The sequence below is a fragment of the Mustela nigripes genome, chromosome 8, assembly GCF_022355385.1.
Source record: "Mustela nigripes isolate SB6536 chromosome 8, MUSNIG.SB6536, whole genome shotgun sequence".
Classification (NCBI taxonomy): domain Eukaryota; kingdom Metazoa; phylum Chordata; class Mammalia; order Carnivora; family Mustelidae; genus Mustela; species Mustela nigripes.
In genome coordinates, this window is record NC_081564.1 from 27,923,563 (window position 1) to 27,938,455 (window position 14,893).

The window sequence follows — 14,893 nt, forward strand, 5'->3', positions numbered from 1 at the left end:
CCGTCTACTTGTGATTTCTCTCTGTCAAATAAATAAATAAATAAAATCTTTAAAAAAAAAAAAGAAAAAGAAAAGGAAAATATGAGGAGTCACAGCAGGGCTAAATAACAACCCAACCAAGACTATACCGCATTCTGGGAGGCCAAACAGCCAGGGCTTCAAATTCTGGCTAGATAGATCTCCTCAAAGTAAAGCCAGTATCCAGCTGGATGGCTAGACTCTGGGGAGCTCAACTTGCCCCTAGCTGGTAGCCAGTCAAGGCCAGAACCATGCCCCACCTCCCTGTTCCTATGATGGCTTGAAGATCTAGACCTCAGGGGCTGGACACCCTGATGGGCCCAGGAGCCCCTGAGAGATGACCCAAGATAGAGTCCCACCCTCCGTCTACGTTCAGGAAGTGGAGCAAACCCTTCATCTACTGCCTTCTCCTAGTACTCTGGCTCTCCCGCTGTATCACACCCAACCCAAAGAAAGCTAAGCTTCTCAGAGTGCCCAGGAATGCTGTTGAGAGCCCTCACACCATGGCCCTTCCTCTTTAACCCTCAGACCACGGGCATCTTCCAGCAAACACAGCTCCTCTGCTGGGGAACAGGGTTGGCAGGTACCAGGTCTCCACACTGACCCATGTTCTAATCCTGCCCAAAGAAGGGAGGCATGGTGCAAGGGCTTTGAAGACAGGTAAAGTTAGGGAAGGCTGAGGGGTAGAAGAGGTCTTCCAGGCAGAGAAGACTAAAGACTAGGATGGTGGGGCTTGGAAGGGGTGATCTGGGCCAAGACAAGAGGCTGGGAGCCACCAGACTGGCTGAGTGCCTACATGGGGTCTTCCCAAAGAAAGGCTGAGGCCACTGAACTCCCCTCTGACCAGTGGATACCCTGTTAGAAGATTAATCTGTGGGGAAGCTTGTGAGGAAGCTGGGAGACTCAGGGTCTGGAATAAGGTGGAGATGTTAGCAAACAGTCCAGGCTAGGTGCCTATGTGGGGAGACACCTGGCACATACCTGAGAAAGGTTAGGAGAAGACAGGATTGGAAAATCATTTCTATCCCAACAAAACCTTTGCTAATCCCTTCTTCAGAATTCTCTAGAACACTCTCCAGAAGTTAAAGCGGCAGTAGACCCCTCCCAGGCCTTGTGCCTACCCAGAGTCACTCACTACCAAGGACAGCTTGACTCACTGTTACAAATATACAGATTTGTACAAATTACCAATGGGGGAACTCAGAGAAGATAAGATGGCTTTTGGTTTTCATTTTTGGTTTTTAGGGGTTTTGTTTTTGCTTTTGGTTTTTAAGAGAAGTTTAAATTTTCTAAGTAAAAATCATGTTCACGGGGCACCTGGGTAGCTCAGTTAAGCGTCTGCCTTCAGCTCAGGTCATGATCCCAGGGTCCCGAAATCAAGCCCCGCATCAGGCTCCCTGCTCAGCAGGAAACCTGCTTCTCCCTCTCCCACTCCCATGCTTGTGTTCCCTCTCTTGCTGTGTCTCTGTCAAATAATAAATAAAATCTTTAAAAAACAAAAACAAAAACCATATTCACTTCTACCACTTGAGCCATGTAAAAAGAGCTTTCCTGTTTGACTTTTGTTTGGCTGGCCATATCTGCCAGATTTATTTATTCATTGCCCCAGACTGATCAACCCTGAGGCTTACCTGATGCTGGACCCTGCGCTAGGAGCTGGGAGACAAGAATGAGCCAGGTCCGGTTAGCAGTGCTAACCTCGGCTCTACCTCCTGCTCACTGGGCAAGCCTGGGACCTTCCCGGATGGCTTTGATGTGGGTGTGTAACTGCAGTGCGCACTGAGGAGGAGGTCTGAGCACACATGGTCCAACATGCCTGGCCCCGGTGCAAAAAGCTCAAAGAAAAGCAGCTCTGTTGCTGCCAGAAGCACTACAGGCTGGGCCTCTCACCACTCCCCACGGAACGTGGCTACACTCACCTTATCTTCCCTGAGCCTCTGTCCTTGTCTGGGGCTCTGGGGATGAACAAAGGAGTAGATCGGGGATGTGCCAATCACACAGACTGTCCACCTGTGCCAGTGATTTTTGCGGAAGAAGGCGTGCAAAAATTAAAACACAGGATATACGTTCTGGAGAAAGGCCTAAAGCACCACATGTGAGTTTTTTACATTTCAGAGCTAAACTTACTCTGTGGAAGGTAGCTCAGAAACTACAAGGGACCTTAATGAAAAAACATGTTTGTGCAGTAGAGAGATATTACACAACTATCCAGGAATTTGCCTCACACCAAGATCAAGCTGTAACACCACTCCATTGTCAAATTCACCAAAGATTCTAGCACTTTTATCTTTACACATGACCCTGAGCAATGTTTTTCTGTTATTCCTGCCTATATGGGTGTCTTGCATTCCTTTTAGCTGATACCACCGTGTCAGGGAATGTTTTTAGATGTAAAATTAATTTCTTCTTCTAATTTTACATGCTCTCAGTTAGTGCAAAGCCTTCAAGTTTTATTTCTCTCTCTCCTCAAGACGCTATAGGTGATTAGCCAAACATGTATCCACTCTCCCTTTATAGACATGACTGGTTTTAAAGGGTTTACTGTTTATTTTATAAACAGTACAGTTGAGGAGAAAAGGAAAAAGAAAACTAACTTTGGTACTGCTTTTGTGCTTACAATCCATTTTTCTGCCTTTGCTTCTAGTCATGATACACATGCATGTACAGAAGATTTGACCGCTCTTTACCAAGGATTTATGACATGCTAGCTGCTTCTCTGTCTTCCCTCCAATTCACCTCCCCCCACACCTCAAGCAGATGCTGTCATCAGCCACATCTGGAAATGAGACAAGTCAGGTGGAAATTGAGCAATCAGCCGAAGAACCTAAACTCAGACCTCCTCTCTGGTAACACAACTCACTACACGTGCCGGAACCCTCCAGGCCCATCCTCGTCACCTCTGTGTGACCTGTGGGCCCAGGGAAGCCATGAGCATGTGCTGTTGTTCACGCTGCTTTTGTGCCCTGAGTCCCTCTGCCTCTGGACTAGAAGTCTTATGTCACCTGCCGCATCCAATAAGCTGTAAGCTTGCAAGTAGGGTAAAAACTTGAGATCCTTCACCGTTCCTAACACCCACTGTACAAGGCACAAAGCCATCCTGCAGCGACTAAGACCGACTTCACCGAGAGGAAGCTCCTCCACACAGGCACCAAATCCACCCCCCACCCACCCAGGCTTTGACCTGTGCATCCTACCCCTAACCCTAGGGCCAAGCCTAACTTTTCCTTCCCAGGGCAACCCTTTAAGAATCCCAAGACCCCATTGTGTTTCATGTCTTCTCTTCCTTAAGTGAAGACCGACTCCTTCAATTATCCCACAGAAGTCACCGTTTGTGTCACTGCTGTGACTGCTTTCTCTGTGCTGCAGTGAGGACACCACACAGTTCTCTGGCAGTGAGAGGAAGTCAGGCCAGTCCTCCCACTCCCTGACATGGACTGCTGCCACACGGCATGTCCCCACAGCGTGTGCACAGCTAACTGACACCACACACAGGACTCATGCCTGACCTGATGTGAACAGGAGGATCCTGGTTTAGAGCTAATGACCGTGCTGTCCCTTCTTCAAGGGTCAGACGGACTGAAGGCTCTGTGTGTTGCATCCACTTCTGCCCCCTTTAGTGACGACCCCTCAGCAGCATCCTTTCCCTATGTTTCTCCCAGCAAGTTAATGAAGCCAGAGATTCACTACGACTAGGATGCCAAGCCCAGTCAGCCCCTAGAACGGAGCTCTACTATGCGCTCAAGCCTTCAGGGTCCACTCTAGAATCTTGTCATGGGTCTTCTCTGAACAAAGAAGATGTAAATTGTCAAGTATTTATTCTTTCGTATCTGTTATGAAAATGCACTTTCTGGTTGCCTGAATCACAAAATCTGTTCGATTAGTAGGCTCATTCTGCGTTAATGTTGCTTTCTAAAGAGGAGTCGTTTGTACTGTCTCCAATGGTTTTGGTTTGTAGTGCACTTTGCAGTATAAGTCTTTGTCAACAAATACCCGATGTTACAGAATTCCATCATATTAAAACTTATAAGTGTGAGAGAGTATTTTTATCTATTTTTATTCATTTTTTAAAAAGATTTTATTCATTTATTTGACAGAGATCACAAGTAGGCAGAGAGGCTGGCAGAGAGAGGAGGGGAAGCTGCTCCCCGCTGAGCAGAAAGACGGATGCAGGGCTCTATCTTTCGGGATCATGACCTGAGCCTGAGGCAGAGGCTTTAACCCACTGAGCCACTCAGGCGCCCCATGAGAGAGTATTTTTAAAACCTGTTTTGTCTCTTGTGACCAAGCTACCTTTTTAATTATATCTAAATTTAAAAATCACAATCTCCATGAACTGAATTCAATAAGGAACTTTCTCTGCTCTCAATTCATATGTACGTCTCAACACAATCCACTTTCCCCCCAAGAATGGAAGTAGCTGGGATGCCTGAGCAGCTCAGTCGGTTAAGCATCTGCCTTCGGCTCAGATCATGATCCCTGGGTCCTGGGAGTAAGTTCCACATTGGGCTCCCTGTTCAGCGGGGAGCCTGCATCTCCCTTTGCCTGCTGCTCCCCCTGCCTGCGCTTGCTCCCTCTCTCTGACAAGTAAATAAATTAAAGAAAAAAAAAAAAAAAGAATGAAGTAGCTAACATTCGTACCCTGAAGTGTACTGAACATCCCATCCCCCAGGATAAGAGCTGTTAGTCCCCTGCAGCATGGCCCTGGTATGTTCTCTACACATATGTAGTGTAAACAAAGGCATTTTATTCTGGACATCTGTACGTATTACTTACAAGTAGTTACGAAACTGGACTCATACTGTCTCTATCCTTTTGTACTTCTGTTCATGTTGCTATACACGGTCTCCCACCCTGCAGTCCAGCTGTTGCCCACTTCTTAGGCCACAGAGCCTTGCAGGTGGAGCCACACTCAATGTCAAAGAGACCACAGAGGGCAGTACCCCTGTGGCTTCTGTCCACAAAGCCTGCAGCTGGCTTTGACAGGAGCACAACAGTTCCCACCAATATGGAGGGATGCTCTTCCCCAAAAATATCTCCAGTGTAATGTGAGATTGGCGACAAAATTGTTTTATGTAGGGATCCCCTCATTTGGCTACAACCATTAGAGCGACAGAAAGGCAGAAGTGAGAAGCTATAGGAGAATCAGCAGGAAAGCAGAGAAGAGCGGAAAACCCACCGGGGCTGGGTCCTGAGAGAGGCAGGACATGGCTCCATCTCAGTCCAGAGAGGCGATGCGGAAAGAAGGAAGGGGTCTGGCAGGTGAGGATTTCCGGTGAAGCGGGCTGTAAGGTGAGTAAGGACCCAGAAAGGAAGGTGAGAGACTGGAACTACGAACGCAGCAACAAAGAGGTGAAAGAAGGAAACCAAAGCTTCACATGTGCTCCCGGGAGTCAGGGTGGACTTGTGAGAAATCTTCCTTCTTCCAAACTGAAAAAATAATCTAGCATTGAAGGAGCTTTTATACTTTGCCTGGGACAGTCCCAGATACTTTTAGTCAAGAACAGTATACCAGTCACCAGAGGGCAATGGAAGAAAAAAGGAAGGCGGGGGTGCCAGTGTCACAGATACCCAAGCACCCTACTAGCTTTGGCAAGTCTTTAGGTTTTGTCACAAGCAGGAAAAAAGTGTTATTGTTGTTGTTTTATAAAGATTTTATTTATTTATTTGACAGCGATCACAAGTAGGCAGAGAGGCAGGCAGAGAGAGAGATGGAGAAGCAAATTCCCTGCTGAGCAGAGAGCCTGATGCGGGGCTCGATCCCAGGACCCTGGGATCATGACCTGAGCCGAAGGCAGAGGCTTTAACCCACTGAGCCACCCAGGTGCCCTGGAAAAAAGTGTTTTAATTGGGGCAAAATTCACGTAACATACAATTAACTATTTTGGCGTGTATGATTCGGTGGTATAATGAATTCATAATGTTGTACCTCCTCTCTCTAATTTCAAGACTTTCCTTGCCTTCAAACATTCTGTATCCGTTAAGTAACAAACAGAAAATCGAGGCAATAAAACTCTGTTGAATAGATTACATTTCTGATTCAGTGGCGGCTGAGGGAGCTGCGCCAGGGGTGGCTAACTTCTCCCAGGAGGGAGAGGAGAGGAGCTCAAGGTTGAAGGAGGGCAGGGAAGCCAAGAAAGAACACACGCCGCTTTCTAAAAGCTGGCCTCCAGAGCTGCTAAAATGACATTCGGTGCTATCAGAGAGAGAAATCTGTGTTGTGGTAGAAAACAGGCTACCCTTGTCTCTCTCCCTAACAGAGAACTGGGGCCAGCACCCTAGCAGGTGGCACTCCTTTCCGTTTTCTTTTAGGTGAACACATCAGCGCGCACTCTCTCACATGCTGGGATTTGTACGTGCGGTGCCATAACACCTTTATTTTTATTTACATTGCAGTGTGCTACCGACTTTATCTTCCTCACCCATACACTTAGCTCCTCAATCTTCATAATGGTTTGGATGCACCACAATTTCCTTACCACCGCCCCTCTGCAGGGCATGAACTCCTCTTCATTTGCAAAGATGAAATCAATAGTAACATGAGTGTCCGCAGGAGCAGTAAAGACCCAACATACTTTTTAAATAAAAACAAAGCTACCATGTGTTCCCAAGAGCACTGGCCAGCTCCCCTGGCTGAAAAGCAGGAAAGCAGAGCTGGCAAGGCTGTAGGTAGCCATGAGGACATGGTGGCAGCACCCATTCTGGGAAGCCACAAAATCAGAAATGATATTTCTTCCATTTTCTTTTCTTTCTTTCTTTCTTTCTTTTTTTTTTTTTTTAAAGATTTACTTATTTATTTTGGAAAGGAGAAAGAAGGCATGGGTTCGGGTGGTGGCAGAGGGAGTGAATCTGAAGCAGACTCCCCAACGAGCAGGGAGCCCCTTGTAGAGCTCAATCCCAGGACCCTGAGATCGTCATGACCTGAACCAAAAACCAAGAGCTGGACACTTAACCAACTGAACCACCCCAGCGCCCTGAGGATGTTTTCATATAAGGAAGAAGCCTGGTTTCATCTAAGAGAGAAGTGATGGCAAGGAACCTTTCTGTTCTGATGAGCTCCTTACTGTGTTCTCCTAGTTGCATTTTGATCACCTGTCTTCCCCCATTAGTCCAGGAGATACGTGAGAGCAAGGACCCAAGGCACCCTCAGAAACAAGCCTCAAATGTTTGCTAACTGAACTGCTAAGCCAACAGATTCTCTTCTTGATTATAAACCATCAATGTCAGGGTTTATGTTATGGCCATGAATGTCAGCTCTCAAAATAATGCTTTAATGTGCCTGAAACAGTGACCCCAAAAGCATGTACACAGAAAACATTTCCACATCTCTGAATATCCCAGGTACAAGTCACAGCTTAGAGTGGCTAATAAAGTAGGAAGTATGAGAACCTCACAGCCAATCTAGGAGGCAGGGAGTCGATTCCAGGTCATTCACATGGAAATAAAACAAGTTCTTTTTAGGAAAGAAAAACTGAGGGGCAGCTGGGTGGCTCAGTTGGTTAACCACTGGCTTTTGGCTCAGCTCACCATCGCTAGTCCTGGGACTGAGCATGACATCAGGCTCCCTGATGTCTGCTTCTCCTCCCACCTCGCCACTCCCCCTGCTTGTGTGCTCTCTCTTTCACTCTCTCTCTCAAATAAATAAAATCTTCAAAAAAAGAAAGAAAAACTGATATTACTGCTTTTTTAAAAAACCAAGGCTAGGGGGTGCCTGGGTGGCTCAGTGGGTTAAGCCTCTGCCTTCAGCTCAGGTCATGATCTCAGGGTCTTGGGACCAAGCCCCTCATGAGGCTCTCTGCTCAGCGGGGAGCCTGCTTCCCCCTCTCTCCCTGCCTGTCTCTCTGCCCACTTGTGATCTCTGTCTGTCAAATAAATAAATAAATAAAATCTTTTTAAAAAAAATAAATAAAATATTAAAAACAACAACAACAAAGCTAGGGATGCCTGGGTAGCTCAGTCATTAAGCGTCTGCGTTTGGCTCAGGTCATGATGGGATCGAGCCTTGCATCAGGCTCCCTGCTCAGCAGGAAGCTTGCTTCTCCCTCTCCCAGTCCCCCTGCTTATGTTCCCTCTCTCACTGTATGTCTCTATTAATTAATTAATTATATAAATAAAAATAAATAATAAGCTAATTACAACTGAATTTAAAAAAATAAAAACACACATGCCCAAATAACCCAATTTTAAAAATTGGCAAGATAACTTGAACAGACATTTCTCCAAAAAAGATATATAAATGTCCAATAAACACAGGAAAATATATTCCACATTATTAGTCATCAGGGAAATGCAAATCAAAACCACAGTGGGATACCACTCTGCACCTACTAAGAAGGCTGTAACAAAAAGGATGGACAGTAGCCAGTGTTGGCAGAGATATAAGGAATTAGAGCCCTTATAGTCTACTGGTAGAAATGTAAGTGGGGCAGCCACTGTGGAAACAGTCTGGCAACTCCTCAAATGGTTAAACATAATGTTACCATATAACCCAGCAACTCCACCCCTAGGTAAATACCCATAAGAAATGAAAACATTCCACATAAAAACCTGTATGTGAATGTTCACAGCAGCATTATTTTTAACAGCCCCAAACTGGAAACAATCCAAATACCCATCAACTGACGAATGGATAGGTAAACAGAATATAACCATTATAATGGAAACTTATTTGGCAATAAGAGGAATGAATTTCTGATACACGCTACAACATGGGTGAAGCCTGAAAGCATTACACTAAGGAAAAAAGCCGGACACAAAAGGTCATACATTGTAAGATTCCATTTATATGAAATATGCAAAATAAGCTAAAGCTACAGAGACAAAGAAGCTTTTTGGTTGCCTAGGCCTAGGGGGATGAGGGTGATGGCTATGGGTAGGGGTGGTTCTTTTGGGAATAATGAAAAATGTTGTAATAGTGGTTATAGTGGCACAACTCTAAATATACTAAAATCCACTCAATTGTACCCTTTATTTTTGAAAAAGATTTATTTGAGAGAGAGAGAGTGAAAGAGAGAGCACAAGCAAGGGGAGAGGCAGAGGGAGAAGCAGGTTCCCTGCTCAGCAGGGAACTGTGGCGTTCATTCCCAGGACCCTGGGACCCAGGACCTGAGTCAAAGGAAGACACTTAACTGACAGAGCCACCCGTGCCCCCAAATTGTATACTTTAAAAGGAGGAAATGCATGGTTTGTGAATCTCAACAAGACTTTAAAAAAAACTGGGGCGCTTGTGTGGCTCAATGGCTGAGCATCCGACTCTTGGTTTTGGCTCAGGTCATGATCTCAGGGTCCTGAAATCAAGTTCCCCCATCAGGCACTGCGCTAGGCAGGGAGTGTGCTTGAGATTCTCTCCCTTCCTCTATCTCCTCCCCCTGCTCGTGCAAGTGCGCGCGCTCGCTCACGCACTCTTGCTCTCTGCTTCAAAGAAATAAATCATCCCCCCACCCCACCACCGCCAACCCCCTGCCCTGCCCAAATCAAAGCTAACACAGAAATAGTAATTCTCAACTAAGGGTAGTGTTATTCCTCCCTCACAGGTTTATAAATGCCTGGGCAGGGGATGGGGAGAGGGGAGGAGGGACGCCTGGGTGGCTTAGACAGTTAAATGTCTGCCTCTGGCTCAGGCCATAATCTCAGGCTCAGGCCATAATCTCAGGCTCCTGGGACAGAGCCCTTCTTGGGCGGCTCCCTGCTCAGTGGGGAGTCTGCCTCTCCCTCCAGCTGGCTAGTGCTCTCTCTCTCTCTCAAATAAATAGAATCCTGAAAGAGAGAGAAATACCTGAGGGTGTCCCTACATTGTCCCAATGACAAAACTGGCCACTGGCACCTACTGGACAAGAAACAAGGACAATCCTACACAAATAATCCACAGGCACACACCAAAATGCAATTCATAATGCAATTGCATTGAGAAATACTGGTTTTGGGTAACTACAAGTTCAATTTACAAACTGTTTGGGGGGTGCCTACTGTGTGTGACGTATCAGTGCTAGGGGCAAGAAATGTTAAGGGAAACTGATACAGGCTTCTACCTGACCCAGAACTTGTTGAGACAGATATTCATATCACAATAAAGCAGAAGTCACACTGTGAGGAGTGCCCAAAAAGATGGGGGGCAAAGTGATGTGGTGCAGGTCACAGCACACCCCAACAAGCTGTCAGCCAACAGGCATTCCTCCATTTCTTTGCAGGCAAAACCCCAGTTTTGTACGTGGTCATGCTGCTCCCTCACTGTGATCTAGAGGTAAGTCCTGACTGGTCTAAACCTGTCCAACAAACTGCACACTTGGAATGTGACTCTTCTGGGGCGCCTGGTGGCTCAGTTGGTTAAGCATCAGACTCTTGATCTCAGCTTAGGTCTTGATCTCAGGGTCAGGAGTTCAAGCCCCACAGTGGGCTCCACATGTGGAGCGGGAAGGGAAGAGAAGAGAAGAGAAACTCTTCTGAATTGAGATGTGCTATGAGGGCAAAATACCACCTGGATTTCAGAGACCTTGTACAAAAAAAGAATTTAAAATATTTCAGTAATAATTATTGGGATTATGTGTTAAGAAATATTTTTAATATAATTTATCTAAACTATTTTACCAAAATGAATGCCAAAATGAATTTTTAAAAATACTAGAAAACTTAAAAGTACAGCTGTGACTCACAGGATATTGCAATTGGACAGCACTATCATCCATTGTGGGACTTTCCTACCAGTGATAGACGGGGTTGGGATTGGGGCAGGGGTAAGCCATGTGTCCTGGTTCTGGATAATGACATGTGGCGGCCTTTGGACAGCTTCCAGGATGGGTGTCTTTGTTCTTGGTCACAGCAAACTACACATACGATAAAAACTACACAGACAAGGGGCACCTGGGTGGCTCAGTGGGTTAAAGCCTCTGCCTTTGGCTCAGGTCATGACCCCCAGGGTCCTGGGATCAAGCCTGGTATCGGGCTCTCTGCTCGGCAGGGAGCCTGCTTCCTCCTCTCTGCCTCCTCTTTCTCCGCTTGCCTCTCTGCCTTCTTGTGATCTCTGTCTGTCAAATAAAACCTTAAAAAAAAAACAAAAAACTACACAGACAAAAACACACACATACTAAAATTGGAGAAATCTAAACAAGGTCAGTGGACTACATCACTGTTATTTTCTGGTTATGATACTCTGCTATGGTTATGCAACAGGTGAAAGGTACTGCTGATCTCTATTACTATAATTACATGAGAATCTATGATTATCTCAAAAAAACCATTCAAAGAGACAGAAAAGAAATGAAGGGAAGAGGAGGTCCTCTTGCTACCCTGGCCACTGTGGGCCCTGCAGCAGACCCCAGTACTGCAGCAACTATGTGATGAATGGCTGAAAGTCAGGCTGAATAGAACCAAGAACTGGAGAAGAGGGACAGGTCAAATTCAGGTCCCTGCTCCCATCACGGAGCTGCCGGATTAACCAGCCCAGAGCATGCACCACAGGACTTTCTGGAGCAGTTAACTTTCCCTTTTCGAAGCAAAGCTGAGTTGGGGGTTTCCTTACTTGCAATCAAAAGCGACCTCACCAGTATGAACGGTGACTGCAGAGAACATGGAAGGATGTGATTCACTGAGACCAGGGGATGGGGAGTTTCAGAGAAGACTCAGGAGGACGGGTGCCTTAAGTAGAAGAGGCTTCCCAAGCAGGAAGAGGTGTGATGTTCCTGGGAGAATGTGATGCCTCTCCCTAAAGTTAACAGGAATTTAACTCAACAATTAGCTTCGAGTACCCTAGCCACAGTCCAACTTAGAGTCAACTGGTGGTGGGCACTGACGTGCAGCGCACGAGACAAGGGGGCAAAGCTGTTCCAAAGAGGCTGGTATCCAGCCCAGGTGGGGGAGATGTGATGGTGAGCCTGGGAGGTGCTGCAAAGAACTTCTGAAATGAAAAAGCCTGCACAGAGACAGAAGTACTTCCAGTTTCTGAAAGAGGGTATTATCAGTGCAACTCATGCCCATCCCCAAAACTACTCCAGAGGGGTTCACCAGAACCTGGTGTGTGTGTGTGTGTGTGTGCACCAAAAGGAGAGCAGTGAGCCCCAGGAGCCAGCGTGGAAGCCAGAGAAACTGCCATGTCAGAGAGTCTGCTTCCTCTCCCACCAGCTGGCAGGGGAAACAACAAGGAAGTACAAGGCCTCTCCAGAGGGCCTTCATTTCATTTTAAAAACAATTCTTAAGGCAGCCTTTGATACACAAGGCCTCAGGGATACAAAGATGACTCACAAGTCTGTGGTTCTGAAGCCCAAAGGCGAAGACATCCAGGCAGCTGACTCGAGCATTAACCACAGCATTAGCTGAGGTAAACACTTGCTCTGTGCCAGGCAGGAGCACTGTCAACTATTTTTAGTCCCCTGCCCGCTGTGAGAGGCAGGCACTTATTAGCTCCATTTTACAGATGAGGAACTGAGGCACAGGCAATCAGAAGACGACTACTGTTATTGTTTAGATTGTTTCCATCCGTGCATGTCTTACCTGTACCTGAGTAACAGGTAAAACTAAAACTAGCAGCAGCAGCACCACAAGTTCAGGGTGACAATGACAGGGGACAGAAGTAGCCTAGGCAAGAACAGAACTCAAGATGGAATGAATTCTTGGGATGCCTGGGCAGCTCAGTCGGTCAAGCACTGTGGGTTTCAGCTCAGGTAGTGATCTCCAGGTGGTGAGATCGGACCCTATGTCCAGCTCCGAGCGCAGCCCTTTAACTCTGCTCCCCCCCCCCATTCTCTCTTTCTCTCTCTCCCTCAAATAAAATCTTAGGGGGAAAAAAAAAGATGTAATGAATTCCTGCCTTAAAGAATGCAAGCACTCAAATCACAAAATTAGAAAAGGACAAAGAGCAAACACCAAGAAAAATAGAAGACATCAAAATATAAAAGCGAAATTACAAGAAAAGCAAAAATCAGCTACTCACAAACAGGAAAAGAATGAAATTGCTACTTCATGATACACGAAGTCCATGTGACCATTTACCCAAATCCACTAGCACACAGAACACACAATCCAATCTCACATATAAACAGAGGCAAAAACACTAAAGACTAGTAAACTTAATACGATGGAGTATTTTATATTTTCACTTTAATTTTTTAAAAAATGTATTTTGAAGATCTACTTATTTGAGAGAGTATGTGTGTGCACACACACAAGCAGTGGAGAGGGGCAAGGGAGAGGGAGAGAAGCAGACTCCCTGATGAGCAGAGCCCCACGCAGGGCTCAATCCCATGGCTCAAGATCGCAACCTGAGCCAAAATTAAGAGCCAACGCGCAGACGATTGAGCCGCCCAGGCATCCCTACAATGGAATATTTTAGAAGTAGCTCATGATGAAGGAGGGGTTAATCCAGAAAAGGAAGAGACTTGAAATTAACAGGCCACTTTGAAAAACCCATATCATAAAATTTAATTGACAGTAATATGGCCTTTAATGAAATCCACTCATTCCTGATTAAAATTTACAAATTTAGAGAGCAACATCAGCAAAATGGCAAAGCAAGCAGCTCCAAACTCCCTTCCACAGAAACATAAAACAAAACAAAGAAACAAAAAACCCACACCCACAGAAACTGTCAGAACCAACTTCATATGAACTCTGGAAAACAATCCAAAGTTTACAGCAATGGAATGAATGCAGAATCAAGAAAAAGGCAACTGAAAACTGGCAGGAAAGCTTTGTGGCAATTTTACTTGCTTTTACTCCACCCGCTCCCTAGCAGGACTGCAAGAAGTCTGCAAGAAGGCAGCCTCTATTTCCAGCGTGGGGCCCTGGTCCCTGATTCCAGAGGGAGCAGAGTAGACCTTACTTGGAAATTACTGCGTCTGTCTGTTCAAACTGGTCTTAGAGCAGTTTGACTGCTCTAGACTACAAGGCACTTACCTTTGTTTTGCCTAACTCAGAATCCACACAAGGGTGGAAAATCCCGGCCCTGCTCAAAAACACTGAGGCAATGAAAAGCCCACAGCACAGCAAAGAGAGTGACTGAGACATATAATAGACTTCCTAAAGCAAAGAGGAAAAGCCAAGGAGAAACCGGGGAAAACTAGGGCCTTCAAATGTGCCCTGGGATACTGGGGAATTGAGAAAGTCACGCATATGCCTAGGGCAGGCTACCTGCTGGGCAGTCACAGGCCCATCTGTAGCTTTCAGCACTGGCTAACTGTAGCATCAATGTAAGCAATAAGTAAAGGCTATGGGAATATTGCAGCTGACATGGCTACGCGTTAAAGTAGTACCCCAGCACGGAGCCAGTCTGCACAGACTGAGAGAAACTCTTTATTTTATTTTTTTAGGCTTTTGAAATTCAAGGAAATTACAGCCCTAAAAGGGGTAAAACACAAATGAAACCTTCAACAATCAAGAATAGCAAACCCCAGGGCACCAGGCTGGCTAAGTCAGTAGAACATGTGCCTGTTGATCTTGAGGTTTTGAGTTCAAGCCCTACCTTGGCTGTTGATATCACTTAAAAAACAAAACGAAAAAAACCCCAGCAAATCCTGGGCAAGGGGAAGAATCTGATTCCACATTATAATATTCAAATATCCAGTTTTCAACACCACCACCAAAAACAAAGACCACGAAGTACACAAAGAAAAGGAGAGGTGCCTGGCTGGCTAGGTCCATAGAGTATGTGATCCTAGGGTTAAAAATTCAAGTCCAACCCTGGGTATAAAGATTACTTAAAAATAAAATCTCAGGGCACCTGGGTGCCTCAGTTGGCTGAACAGCTGACTTGGTTTAAGCTCAGGTCATGATCTCACGGTTGTCAGCATGGAGTCTGCATCCCCACTCGGTCTGCCCTTCCCTCCACTCATGCTGACACACACTCAAATAAATCTTAAAAAATAAATGAATAACAAAATAAAATCCTTTC

The 14,893-nt window shown here is 45.8% G+C and overlaps 1 protein-coding gene across 5 annotated transcripts in view; it reads right to left on the minus strand.

Moving 5' to 3' along the window:
* UBE2L3 (ubiquitin conjugating enzyme E2 L3) overlaps positions 1-14,893 on the minus strand; it is a 58,048-nt gene that overhangs the window by 9,258 nt on the left and 33,897 nt on the right. The window contains exon 3 of one of the 5 annotated variants that reach the window (XM_059409008.1): positions 5,195-5,300. The exons of the other annotated variants lie outside the window; for them this stretch is intronic. Coding sequence (XP_059264991.1) covers positions 5,195-5,224 — 30 coding nt within the window. The 5' untranslated portion in view covers positions 5,225-5,300. The remainder of the gene's footprint in view (positions 1-5,194; positions 5,301-14,893) is intronic. 5 annotated transcript variants of the gene reach the window in all.